The sequence below is a fragment of the Agelaius phoeniceus genome, chromosome 3, assembly GCF_051311805.1.
Source record: "Agelaius phoeniceus isolate bAgePho1 chromosome 3, bAgePho1.hap1, whole genome shotgun sequence".
Classification (NCBI taxonomy): domain Eukaryota; kingdom Metazoa; phylum Chordata; class Aves; order Passeriformes; family Icteridae; genus Agelaius; species Agelaius phoeniceus.
Window position 1 is genome coordinate 61,274,385 of NC_135267.1, and position 12,881 is coordinate 61,287,265.

At 39.8% G+C, this 12,881-nt stretch overlaps 1 protein-coding gene across 5 annotated transcripts in view; it reads left to right on the forward strand.

The window, feature by feature from the left end:
- The window catches only part of TIAM2 (TIAM Rac1 associated GEF 2), an 88,100-nt gene that overhangs the window by 51,216 nt on the left and 24,003 nt on the right, over positions 1-12,881 (forward strand). For 3 of the 5 annotated variants that reach the window (XM_077175405.1, XM_077175406.1, XM_077175407.1), the window contains one exon: positions 6,052-6,155. In XM_077175405.1, the coding sequence (XP_077031520.1) occupies positions 6,052-6,155 (104 nt within the window). Of the gene's footprint in view, positions 1-5,697; positions 5,979-6,051; positions 6,156-8,251; positions 8,403-12,881 lie in introns of those variants that run through there. The other 2 variants (XM_077175409.1, XM_077175410.1) reach the window with 2 other exon arrangements.

A 12,881-nucleotide genomic window follows, 5' to 3' on the forward strand; every position in this document is an offset into this window, starting at 1 on the left:
GAAGTATCTCCACTCACCTGGGTGCAGTTCCCTTGCCTGATTCCGACAAAACATGAGACTTTATCTCTCTTGCCCTCTCTCTCCTACAGCTGAGGATAGTTATCAAGTAGTGCCCAGAGCTGCTGCTCCTCACAGATCTGAAAATGATGCCCTGCAGTGGTCTTAGTTTGTCTTGGAGTGAGAGACTGAGTACATTTAATTTATCTGTGTTGTCTTCTCATGTAGATGTAGAAGGAATTTTTATTCAATTTATCGTTGTCTTTGGAGTGGCAGGTGGAAACACTCCTCCTTGCCATAGTTTGAAAAAAGAGGTGGTTACACCACCTACACAGTGCTTGACATTTGATAACACTTGACATGCTTGTGATGGTTATTTGGCATTTTTTAAAATCAGTGAGAGCAGTCTGAAATGGAACAAGTTCTGATGCATTATGAAAAGAGAACTATGAATAAAGAAACAGGATCCTCAGTTCCTACTCTCTCCTCATGATGATTGTGGCTTTGCAGTGAGCAGCTGAACTGGTAAGAACATCTATGACTTGAAAGTAATTAAGGCTTCTTTGTTAATTAAACAGAAGAAGAAAGATAAGTGACATTTGCAATTGCTGATGGCTTCTTTATGGTAAATGAATTGCCGGATGGTCGGTGTTGATGTTTTCCAGTTGATTTCCTTTGGATTCTTGGCTGGGATTGCAGCAGAGATTATTATTGTCTCACACATCTGCTAGACGATGAGTTTCTATTGTACCTCACTGCTCACAAACACATGAATAACTTCCACATTCACCACTTGTACGTGTATCACTGCATCAACATGGGAAGAAACATTCCCGTAGGCATAGAGCTCTTGGATATGCTGCATGTGTTTGTTTTTCAAACCAACTGTCCCATCTGTGTGCTCTGTGCCTGTTTTTAATTGAATGTTGAGCAGTGAGGAACATTACTTAAGAAGTATGTTTTCTCTCCATCTTTAGTGGTTAGACTGTAACTTCTCTTGAATGATTGAGTCACTTACCTGCCTGCCAGCAAGACATAACATTGCAGGAGTAATGGCATTCTTTGGTGATGCTGTTGGTAACTAAAGGTGCTGAGTGTGTTCTTAGTATTTATTGGTTCTTTGTTAGACACTAAGAAATATGTTTAGTATGCATTTCATGTGATGTAGTTTAAGCTTGTCACATAGAGGCACTCTTTTCCCCCCTGTGCTTTTCTGGGAATCCTAGCATTTATCTGCTGTTGCTACTCTTGTTTGCTACAAGCTGATTGTATTTGGTTTGTGTTGCAAAGTCTTCGTAGCAGGGGCCTACACGGGTGGCTTCTGTGAGAAGATTTTAGATGCTTCCCAGTGCCAGTTAGCTCCAGTATGGACTCACCACTGGCCAAGGCTGAGCCCACAGCAGTGGTGGTAGCTCCTCTGGGATAAGTTATTTAAGAAGGGATAAGTTAGTTAAGAAGGGGGAAAAAACCTGCATGATCACAGCTGGAGGGAGGACTGAGAATATCTGAGAAAACCAGACACCAAGGTCAGTGAAGAAGGCAGGGCTGGGATGTGCTCTGGGTGCTGGAGCAGACCTTGCAGCCCTTGCTGCAGACCATGGTGAGGCGGCTGTTCCACTGCAGCCCACAGAGAGAGACATCCACCTGCAGCCTGTGGAAAACCCACACCAGACCAGATGGATGCAGGAAGGAGGCTGTGACCCCATGGGAAGCCCATGTTGGAGCAGGTTTGCTGGCCAGATTTGTGACCCTGTGGGCAATCCACGCTGGAACAGTTTGTGAAGAGCTGCAGCCCATGGGATGGGGTCATGCTGGAGAAGTTCAAGTAGGACTGTCTTCCATGGGAGAGGGTCTCCATGCTGGAGCAGAGGAAGAGTGTGAGGGGTCCTCCCCATGAGGAGGAAAGAGTAGCAGAGCCAATGTGTGATGAACTGACCACAACCCCCCATTCCCTGATGCCCTGTTCTGCTCAGGGGAAGGAGGGAGAGAAAATCAGGAATAAAGTTAAGTCTGGGAAGAAGAGAGGGATGGGGAGAAGGTGTTTTTAAGATTTGGGTTTATTTCTCATTGTCCTACTCTGATTTGATTAGTAATAAATTAAATTTTTTAATAACTAATTTTTCTAAGTTGCCTTGGTTTTGCCTGTGACTGGTGAATCATCTCTCCCTGTGCTTATCTCAACCCATGACCCTTTCATAACATTTCTCTCCCCTGCTCAGCTGAGGAGGGCAGTGTTTGAGCTGCTTTGGTGAACATTTGAGGTCCAGCTAGGGTCAACCTACCACACTGACTTAGTATTTTCTTTTCTGGAAACACTCCTGTTTACTAGACTGGAAAAAAGTATCTGCTTCAGAGGTTCCTGTATCCCAGCTGAAAGTGATAAACATTTCAACTCAGCAGGCATGAGTGCATGTGTAAACAGGACAGAGGTGTACTGCAGCAGAGAAAAATTATGTTAAAAGATTTAAACCATATTTTGTTTAACTCATTATTATCAGTCCCATTTTTCTTCCAGGCAGCTTTATAACAAGTATGTCAGTAGAATAAATCAAATGTACTACTGTAATGGAGCTGTAGGGGCAGATTTAGCCGTGATACACTCACCATTTACTATGCTGGAAAGCCTCTCAAGCAATGTTTTCAGTGAAGTATTCCATGTTTTCTTTAAGTAGAGAGCAACATAATCCTAGTAACATCAGAGTTTTGGGTTTTTTTTTTTTTGTTTTTTTTTTTTTTTTCTTAAATAATGATTAAAAAAAGCCTGGAAGTGCTGGTTTGACCTTGAATTTCAATGATTTTTAGGAACATATATCTCCCTGCATACTTTTCCATCCTCCTGGCCAGCAAAGGACCAGAATAATATATACTGGAACAAATTTGTACTTGTACAGTGATAGTATCTTTCTTGATCTTGTGCAAATTCTATACAGTTTTGTTGCTAGTTTTACCTGAAAGAATAGTGGTTAACCAGCCTGTAAGAGAACACTTTCACATTATTTTTGGTGAACATCTTTGATAATGTGAATTCTGTTGTAGAGCTAAATCCAAATTTTAATGTTTAAAGAAAATACATTTTGTACGGTTTGGCTTTCCTAGGCCCTTGCACTTATCACTGGAAGTAGAAGGAATTTCAGTGTTGAACTTTTTGCTCTGTTTATGTCCTTAAGCTTTGCATTTGTAATTACCCATTCTCTAATACTACCTCTTTTTTTTGGGGGGGGGGGGGGGTTGAGCTATGCAGCTGATATTGGTGCTTCTGTGCTTTTTGGGAATAATCTGTAGGAGCAGATCCAAAGGAAGTCCCCTTCCACAGCAAAAGAAGGAAGAGGAGACAGGATATGGAACGCTAAACTGATCAACAGCCCATACATCCTTCCTTCCTTTCTTACTTCCCTCCCCATGTTAGTTCTGCATACAATGTGGGATGCAGTAGGATGTCTTTTTTTCACCTTGGATTCTTTCCGTGTAACTTTTTTTAGGTTTTGCTATTTAAAATAACATTTACTGCTGCTTCTCCATCGTCAGCAACTCATTCTGCCAACAACAAATGCTATAAAAATGGGCAAGGCTATATAGCCCTAGCTCTGACAGTCCTGTACACTACAAAGGAAAACCAAAATGAGGGTAAAAGCAGAAAAAGATGGGTCATCTGGAAAAAGCAATACAATATTCTATTTGCCTGCTTTGGGTGTTGTTATCCTGATTGCTTCTGTTAATGTTGTTTGCTGATTCTTTTACCCTGTTTTCCTCTTCCTACATTTATGCTCTCACTTCATTGCTTGTGTAAGTTAGTTTTACTGCTTCATGAAGGACAAATATGTTTAATGATCACTTGTAAAATGATTTGTAAAATCAGGGAAATAGGGTTTTTTTTCTCTTTAGCTAACTACCTGAGATCCAACTCTACATCCTTTATACCATTGCAAAATATAGCTCAGGTACATGCTTTTTGGAGGGGAGAAGGGCATTAAAACCCAGAGGGCAAGTAAAAAGATCTCATCTGGGAAGCAATAGGAAATAATATCTTTGGCATCACCTTACCCTAAAGAAAATGTTGTTTAAAAGTCAATTTAAGTTTTAGGGCTTGGCTTACGCAGGAGTTGACAATGGTGGAAGTCAATAGGCATTCATGTGTACTCACAGACACAAGAGAGCCTCAAAATTACTTTAAAAGTCCAGAGGGAAGGAGAAAATTATTCAGGCTTGGTGGAAGAAGAGAGGTAAAAGCATAATAAAGTAAATAGACAAGACAGACTCTTTCTTAAGGTCTTAAAGATGATGGATGGCTTGAGTGGAGTTATATAAAATGTGTTTTTTTCTGCAAAAGTGATAACTCTTGGGGTATTGCATGTTACACAGGCTCTTATATATCAGGAGGCGCACCTGACTGGGAGCAGAAGGTAAAAAAGCCTGAGGGGAGAAAAGTGATGAGACCTTGTTTCTGTAAGGATAGGGAAATGAGAAAGTGGTCAAGTATTTGGCATGTGGGTGGAAAATGTCAGCCTTGATGCTAAGCTTGACCTGAGCATCTTAATAACAGATAGAAAAACCCAAGTTGATATTGTGCTGAATTATTTGCATGCCTTTCTCTGAATTGCCTCTGGAGTCTCTCAGCCATACTTTGTCTTACCAGGAAGGCTCTTTGTGGGTTGCAAGGTGGTCTTTTGGGCCTAAAATTCCTATTTTCCTCTCTGCTTCAGTCCATGTTGTTCAATTCTCTCTGAGAGGAACTGGTCCTGCTCTGCATTGACAGGAGAACAGCAACACCCAGGCAGCTAAATTCTGTTGTCCTTCCCAATTTCTTTATTGCAAGCTGTCATGATATTACTGCAAGATGGGTGGTATTTGTTTTAATTACCATTTCAGTTGCTGGTGTTAGTGATTAAATAAGACTCTTACCTTTCACTTAAAAATAAATCTTCAGAATTTGTAGGTGTTGAGAAAGAGTTTGAAAATGTGGTAATGTGGTGTGAATGATACTCTGGAGGTTTAAAGGCTAGGAAACAAAGCAGCAAACTTTACCCTCCCTTTTATTTTATTGCTGTTTTAGCATCTGAGGTTGCTGAAAATCCTTTTTCCTTTATCTTTTCTGTCCTTTTTTTTTTTTTTAATTTGTTGGTTGCTTTATAATTTTCAGCTACATGGATTGATAATACTGCAGATAAAAAATCACTTCTTCACTTCTAGAATTTTTAATTAGAATTTCCACGTGAACATCTCTGCAGATTTTCAGCAGCCAGTTGAGGAAATATAAAGAGAAAGAACATGATTTTTAAATGAATGCTCAGCATTGTTGGATAGCTCTTGAGTTTAAATGTAAATGTTACCGAAAGCTACAGTCTATCAGTAAGTGGAGCAGGGCAGTGCTCTGGTTTTTGCATTGTGCCAGCTACTATGTAGATGGACTCCAAACTTGAGAAAATTGGTAAAGTATTTGCAAGAAGAAGGGATTGTGTCTGTATTATGAATTATGGTGTTTGTTCCAGGGCAAAATTCTCTTTTCTTCTTAAATCTTTAAAGGATTTAGGACTAAGTCATGTTGAACAATGGTGTGTTCATCCAAGGAGAACTGCTGAGTGCATTTAATAATCTTCACTGGTTGTCTCAGCACAGAATGTACTGATTATAGATAGTGCTGCCTTCAAAAGCATGCTGCTAGCAAGAGCCTTACGTTTATTTTGGTAGATCAGATATGCACATTGCTTCAGACACTCTCCCATGTCCAGCTGCTGTTTGGAAAGCAGAGTTTCAAGGCATCGTTGCTCCTTGCTTTGACCTCTCCCATTGTTTTTTGAGGGGTGAAGATGATTGCAGATTTTGTATTTTTTTTGGATATGGCACTTAGTGTCCTCGTCTAGTTGACATGGTGGTGTTAGGTCATAGGTTGGACTCAATGGTCTCAGAGGTTTTTTCCAGTCTAATTGATTCTGTGATCCTCTCCTGCTGTTGTAATTGTACTAGACACTGAACGTGTTCACCAGGTAAGAGCAAATACTTTTCCTTTTTCTGTCCTATAACCATCTAATTTGTTTATGTGTTTTATTTCAAATGCAGACTTTAGTAACGTGCCTGACATCACATCCAGTTTGAAAAGGAGCAGTACTGATGGCACTCTGGACCAAGTGCCACACAGGAAGAAGACTGATCCACCCTTCAGGGTAAGAAAATGCTTGACACAACGATCCTTATGAACCAAAAGGCAATGTTGTGGCGTTAATGCTCTGCATTTTGTTGGAAAGAATTTACCATGTGGCATTAGCGTGAAAAAAATTGTATGCATCTTAGCTGTACTTGGTGTTTTAGTATCTTGAGGTCACCCTGACAGCATCTACAGCACAGCTGCTGCATCTGCAGGAGCAGTGTGATGGGGGCAAATGGCAAGCAGGTGGAGACTTGTCAAATTCATTCTTCTGTGTGGCTTGAACCCAGTTCCTGCAGAGAACAGTAAAGCTGCTACATCTTTCTAATTGATTCAGTTTGTTTTGTCTTTTCTTTTGGCTGATCTTTCCAGGGCTTACTGATAATATTGCAGTGACCATAGCAATACTATGTCAGTTGTTTTAAACTGGGCTACAGGCTTGGAGAGGTGCAGTGTTCAAGAGACAGTGATTGCCACCCACTAATTTGGAGACCCTTTATGTGTCTGCAGTTTCTATCTGACATGGCTGGACTAATGGTTTTCCTTCCCTCAGCAAGGACTTTGGGGGCTGAGGCAGGAATGCCCAGAATTAGTGCCCACCTTCATGCAATGGTCTCCAAAGAGCAGCTTTTTGTCCATTTTGCCCTGAATCAGGCAAATTGCAACCTGTGTCCAATTGAAGTGCATATTGTTTTGAACCTCCCAACTGCAGGTGTGGGTAGTGTTTTTGAGTTGGTGGCCATGATTTTACCTGGCATTGCCATTCTGACAACAGAAGTGTGTTTTTAAATTCTGTTGATGAGTTGGTTGTATCTTCAAGCAAATTTGGGATAACACTTGTGTTAGCACCCTTGCATAACAGGAATGGCGTTAGAGTTTTTATGGTTCTGGAATACATTACTGTCTTGTGCTGGGTTGTATGAAAAATTGGTAGAGATCAGACAGAATGTTAAAACTCAGAAGACTGGAATAGGAAGATACATTGTGCCTTTAACCATACTTACTAAGAGGAGCTGTTAATCTTACTTTATTAGTTACTTCATAACCTACTTCAGTCTTGTACAGGTGATTTTATGCCCTTTCCCTAGAGAATAAGGAGAAACCTGGTGATTGTGGGTCCTCAGCCCATCTCCTGCTGCACAAGGAGATTCCCACGGAGATGGGGAGGAGATTCTGGGGCATCAGCTTTGCTCTAGCAGAAGAACAAAGCCAGTCCTGATTGCCTGTGTCAAATACACCAGGTGCCAGAAAATTAGGGAGAGTTCTGCGGATTTAAATACACAGAGAACAATTGATGTACACTAGTTGCTGCTTTTAATGCACTAAATTTGCTCCAATGCTCTAAATTGCGTGCTGCAATTAAAGCTCAAAAAAAGAGGGGAAAATGGACAGGTCTGCTCCCTGTCCTCCCTCCAGCCTCAAATTTGTCAGATTCAGCAGTTATTAGGGCTTTTGCATGATTTGCTGAAGTAATTGCCCATTCTGTATTGCAGTGCACTTCTTGAGCTGACATGCAGGTCTGCTAGTGTCATTTTAAAAATTATCTGAGGTTATCCTGGTTTTGTAGGTACAAGGGTGGAAAACAGCCTGGCAATCAGAGGCAGTCAGACTGCAGCTGTAAACGAGTCTGTGACAGGTCTATAATTTCTGCAAATGGTTTGTAATTGATTGCTGTCTTTCTGTTGGAGGGTGCCTATTACCGTCAGAGCTTTTTGTCTGACCCTTTTGATATCCCCAATAGATGTAGAAGTAAAGAAAACCCAAACCTAACAGTTAAGTTCAGGTGGTGTACATTGTATGTGCTTTTGTGGTTATGTATGACAGGAATTGAAATGATTTCTGTTTTTATATCTGTGATTTGGGACTGCTCACCAGATGAACAATAACTATTGCTAATAAAAGCTAGTTTGAGGAAATTGTGCAGCCTTGAAAAGTGTAGCATCTGGATTTGGGGTTGTAGATTTTTTTTTTTCCTCTGCCTTCTGTTTCCTGCATGTGCTGACTTGACCTCCCACGCCTGTGGACACCATTAGTGCAGTAGGCAAGTAGGCGATGCTGCAGAAGTATGGGGGAGAGGAGCTCTGTAAGCACAGCTCTGTGGAGGAGAGGCTGAGCACAGCCTGGAACAACAGGCAGTTTGGGATTATTTCAGAGGAGACACAGCTAGAGATGCTCACTTTCCAGTTGACAGCAACTGTAGATGTGATTGTTTGGCTCTGAGGGAGCAGGCTCCTTTGAAGTTTGGTTGATTTTTGTCCCGTAACATGTAAGTAAATAAAAAAACAGTCTTAAAGCTTTGGATTTAATAGCTGCATGTCTGATTTCTGGACTTTATGTATCTTGTTTTGAGCATTTTCATTTGTCTGTTTTTCACTATTTTCTTGATCTCATACCAAGCTAAGTTTAGGCATCATCTTAACTGAAAGTACAGTGAGGCATTTGAGAAGTGCCTTATAATCTCAGAGAAATAAGTCTTTTATTGCATGTGCATGTGTATTACATTCAAACATGCCTTCATTTAGTCAGTCATTCTTGGATTTTTTTTTTTTTTGTAGACTGGGAAGTGAATGCATTTAGGAGGGCAAGAGAGGCTAGTATCGTTCTGGAAATGGAAGCTGTTCCTTAAATTATAAAATATTATTAAAAATACATGGATATCAAGAACCATCCATTCCAGATGCACATTTGTTCTGACAACTCTCTATTCTCTGGGATACCCCATTTGTACTTTAATAGCTTTAACCTTATCTTCAATTTTATTTATCAGGAGTAGATATTATGCTTGTAACACATTGTGCCGCAGTACATTTCCAAACTCTGTTAAAATACTTTTATGTGGCAACAGCATGTTGTCCTTGCTCTTGTTTCTGGAGCATATAGATGTTCTGTTGACAGAAGAATATGTGACCTCAGAAAATCTGTGAATTGAGCATGCCTGTCAATGTAATTAAGTTTAGTTATGTTTAATCATTTTGAGAAGTAATTGTCTGTGCTCCTCGTGCTCATTAAATCCTGGTATGTTGGCAGTTGCCAAGTATCAAGCTCTCTTTACATCAAAGTAGCATGAAGTCGAATTAACAAAAATTGCAACTCTTCCTTTAGCTAGTTGTGATTTCTAATTGCAAACTATATTGGCTAGAAATGTTTTCTCTAGCCCACTGTTTAAGATTAGGTTTAGTAGTCTTTTACTAACTCACTTATCTTTACTTTGTATTTTCAGTGTATTAAAATAACCTTTTATGAAACATAGTTAGAAGGGGAACTCTTACCATATAATTACCTATTATTTTCAGGTCCCTAAAAAGAGACCTGCTGTGATCTGACTCTTGGTTGTTCTGAATCTTTTGAGTGTCATGAGAGAGACACATTTCTGAAATCATATTAAATCTAACAGACATAAAAAAGTAACTTCATATAAATGCGTGTCTGAGAAGGGGAAGATGTATTTTCACTTTAAGTATTTTACAGATCATAAGAAAAAAACCTTAGGGTATACTCTCAGCAAATATTTCACATAACTTCATTATATCCTCAGCTGTATCTTAGCGGTCTTTAAGAAACTCAAGAAACCCAGTAAAAATAGCTAGTGTGATGGCTTTTAATCATTAAAGAAACAGTCAATGAATACTGAATGGTTTTATGGTGGCATCTTCAAAAATTAACATTGCAGGAAGCTGCTGTGTGAGAAACTTTGAATGTTAACAAGAATTGGCTTTTTAAAGAATGGCCAACTGGTTTCACTTTGTAAGGCTTTGAAATGCTTCCATATTTCTTTCAAACAATGAAGGAAAATTGGTCCTGGGAATAAGTTGGACATAGAAACTTGGGGAAATTACCTTTGCTGTTGCCTCTTGAAATAGTCACTTTACTCTCAGCACGGGTTATTGATCATACATGAATGTGTGTATATGAGGACAAATCTATCCCCATCATCTCTTATTAAAAAAGAAATCTATACACTGCAGAGACAAACTCCATTTTTTTCCCTTGAGAATACGATTCTTAATGCAATGAACAGAAGTTACAGTTAAAAATCCTAGAACACCTTTCCCTAGCTTGAGCCTATTTAGATTATCTCAACTAATTAATCTTTCCCTCCTGTTGATGACCATGTTCCCTTTTCCTTCATCTGATAAGGAAATGAGAATTCATGGCAAGTCTGATCAGTGGAGTTCATGACACGTTTGGCAAACGCAAACCTGCATCTCCTACAGGATGGAGCATTTTCATCCAATGGTTTCAGATTTTCATGGGGATGAGGTCTAGGTCAATATGATGGCCCTACTTGAAATGCCCATTTTTACAGATATAGCGAACAAAAAGAAGGTAGAAAAAAAAATGTCCTTGTGTGTTTCAGAAGTCTTGTTCTTGGATGCTTGAGTTTCCTATGTAATATCAAATCATCCTTGCAGTGTTTTTGAAGCTTGTGTGTTCTGTTTATTGTGATGCCAATTGTGGCCTGTAAAGTGAGAAGTACATTTCCAGGAAGTCGGCATGTCTGGGACCATGGTGAGAATTCTGGTTTTTGGTTTCCCTGCATTCAGCACCACTTTTCGTGTTCAAGGAGCCAACGTGCACATATGCCTGACTTGGGCAACTGTTCAGATTTTTTTGTAGCCCTTCCAATCAAAGGTATATGTGTAATTGAACAGCTCATTTGCTCTCATATCTGATGGTGGCCAGGAGGTGTGAAAGCAGAGAGAGACTGGGTAAGAAAGCAAACTCATCTTCCAAGTTCTACATCATGCAGCTACCTTAGGAAGATTCCCAAAACAGTGCTTTGAACAGATGCAAAATACATGTGTTGGGATTTCAAAAAGGAAATCACTCTGTTATCTATTAGCTGATTTCACACAGCTATTTTTGTAATGAAAATCAGTGAGCATTGTAAAGATCTTGCTGCTTTTTGCAATTTTGGCCTCTTGTACATATGCATGTATACAACATAGCCACCACTGGAAGGGTGGTTTTCATAAGCTGAAGAAATTAGCATTTTGTCTTCAAAATCTCTAAAGCTGATTTCAAAACCCCTCCATTAGTAGTATGACCACAGGCATCAACTTCTGATGCAGAATAATTCAAGGATAAAAATCCCCTAGGTACAATATATATTGAGGTCTAAGTTCAAACCAGGATGAGAGAAAATGTATCTGATTGCTCGTCTCCCCAAATGCTCAGTTTTTAAAGAAAAAAAGCATGGTTTGATTTTTGGGGAGAGGAAGGGGGCAACTGTGGCAGTTGCCATGGAATGGCAGGAGTGGAAGGTAGTTGGTAATCATTACTCATACTTTCAGTCCAATCCCAACAGAAAATTCATGCAATTGTTCAATGTTTGTGGAAGATTTGAATGGTATTTTTTCCTCCAGAAGAAGGCAAGTGGATGCTAGTAATCATGTATTCCTATGATTTATCACCTAGAAAACATTGTACATTGTGATCTCTAGCAGATGGGCTTTGGAGTAGTTCAGGGCACTGTTATTCAAAACACACTCAACTCAAAGCAACAACTGCTTTCTACTGCTGCTGTCAGTAAATGTAATCTTATTTTTTATATGGAATATATGTATTATATATATGACGTGGTTCATTTATTTATTTTGATCTGGTGATGGCATTCATCACTCTCAGAGATGAGTATGGGATCATCAGTCTCACTGTGTGTATATAAGCAGCGTATGCGAAATAATTTTGTTAAGCAGCCTGTAAAAATTAAAAATCTTGGAAAGGGAATGTTAGTATTAACCAAGTTGTTGAGCTCCACTGAAAGAAAACCAAGCAGAAATGACCAGAAGCTCAACAGAGCCCCATACCCACTTCTTGCATGGAGGCAATTCCAGCACAATGTCATGATAGCTTCTCATTAGCTCTGTTTTGCATTGCCCAGGCAGTTCCCACTTGCACAGCATGTCATTAATTGCAGGAGAGCTGCCTGCCTCAAGGTTTACTCAGCATCCATAGGACATGAAGGATTTTTCCTTTATTTTAATCATGAAAACTTCTTTTTAGCAGTTGATGACATCCAAAAGCCTGGGGAGTAGTCTACAATTAACATCTTTTTTTTTTTTTTTTTTTTTTTTTTACTTTGTAGGAGGGGGATTAAAAACATGGTATTCTCAAAATCATGTATAGCCTCTGCAGTCCAAGTGTCATTTTCTTCCAGATGTGACATGCATTTAGGGAATCTCGGAGCTGACATGGGAAAATAGCATGTTTCTCAGCAGTGGTTTCCTTGATTCATTTGTGCCTGGAGGGGACTGTTCTGCATTGAAAGCATGACAAGCCAGTGGGGAGTTCTGCTAATTATTGTGCTTCCCTTGCAGATAGCCCAGCCTATGGTGACCCTACCAGAGCTGGTGGCTCCAGCAGTGTGGACCTGTTTCTGGACCCCTGCTCTCTTCCTGTGCCTTTTGAGAAGGGTATCAGTGAAACTGTAGCCCTTCAGAAGTTCATAAGAATTTTGCTAATTAATCTAATTAATTAGGTTAATTATTCAATATATTAATCTATCACTCAGAGAAGGCACCAGAACTGGTAGACTACAGGTTACAGAAAGCCTAAACATACCAGTGAGCGCTACTGCCCAGTCCTGGATTTCACTTTATTGTGTTGATTCTGGAGTTCTGCATCCCCTACGGATGGCCCAAAATTCAAGTGTAAGAGCTGTGAGTCTTGGCTAACACAGCAAAGGAGGTGCAAAACCACAAGGCTTAAAGCATGTAAAGTGCTGAACCTAGTATGAACCTGT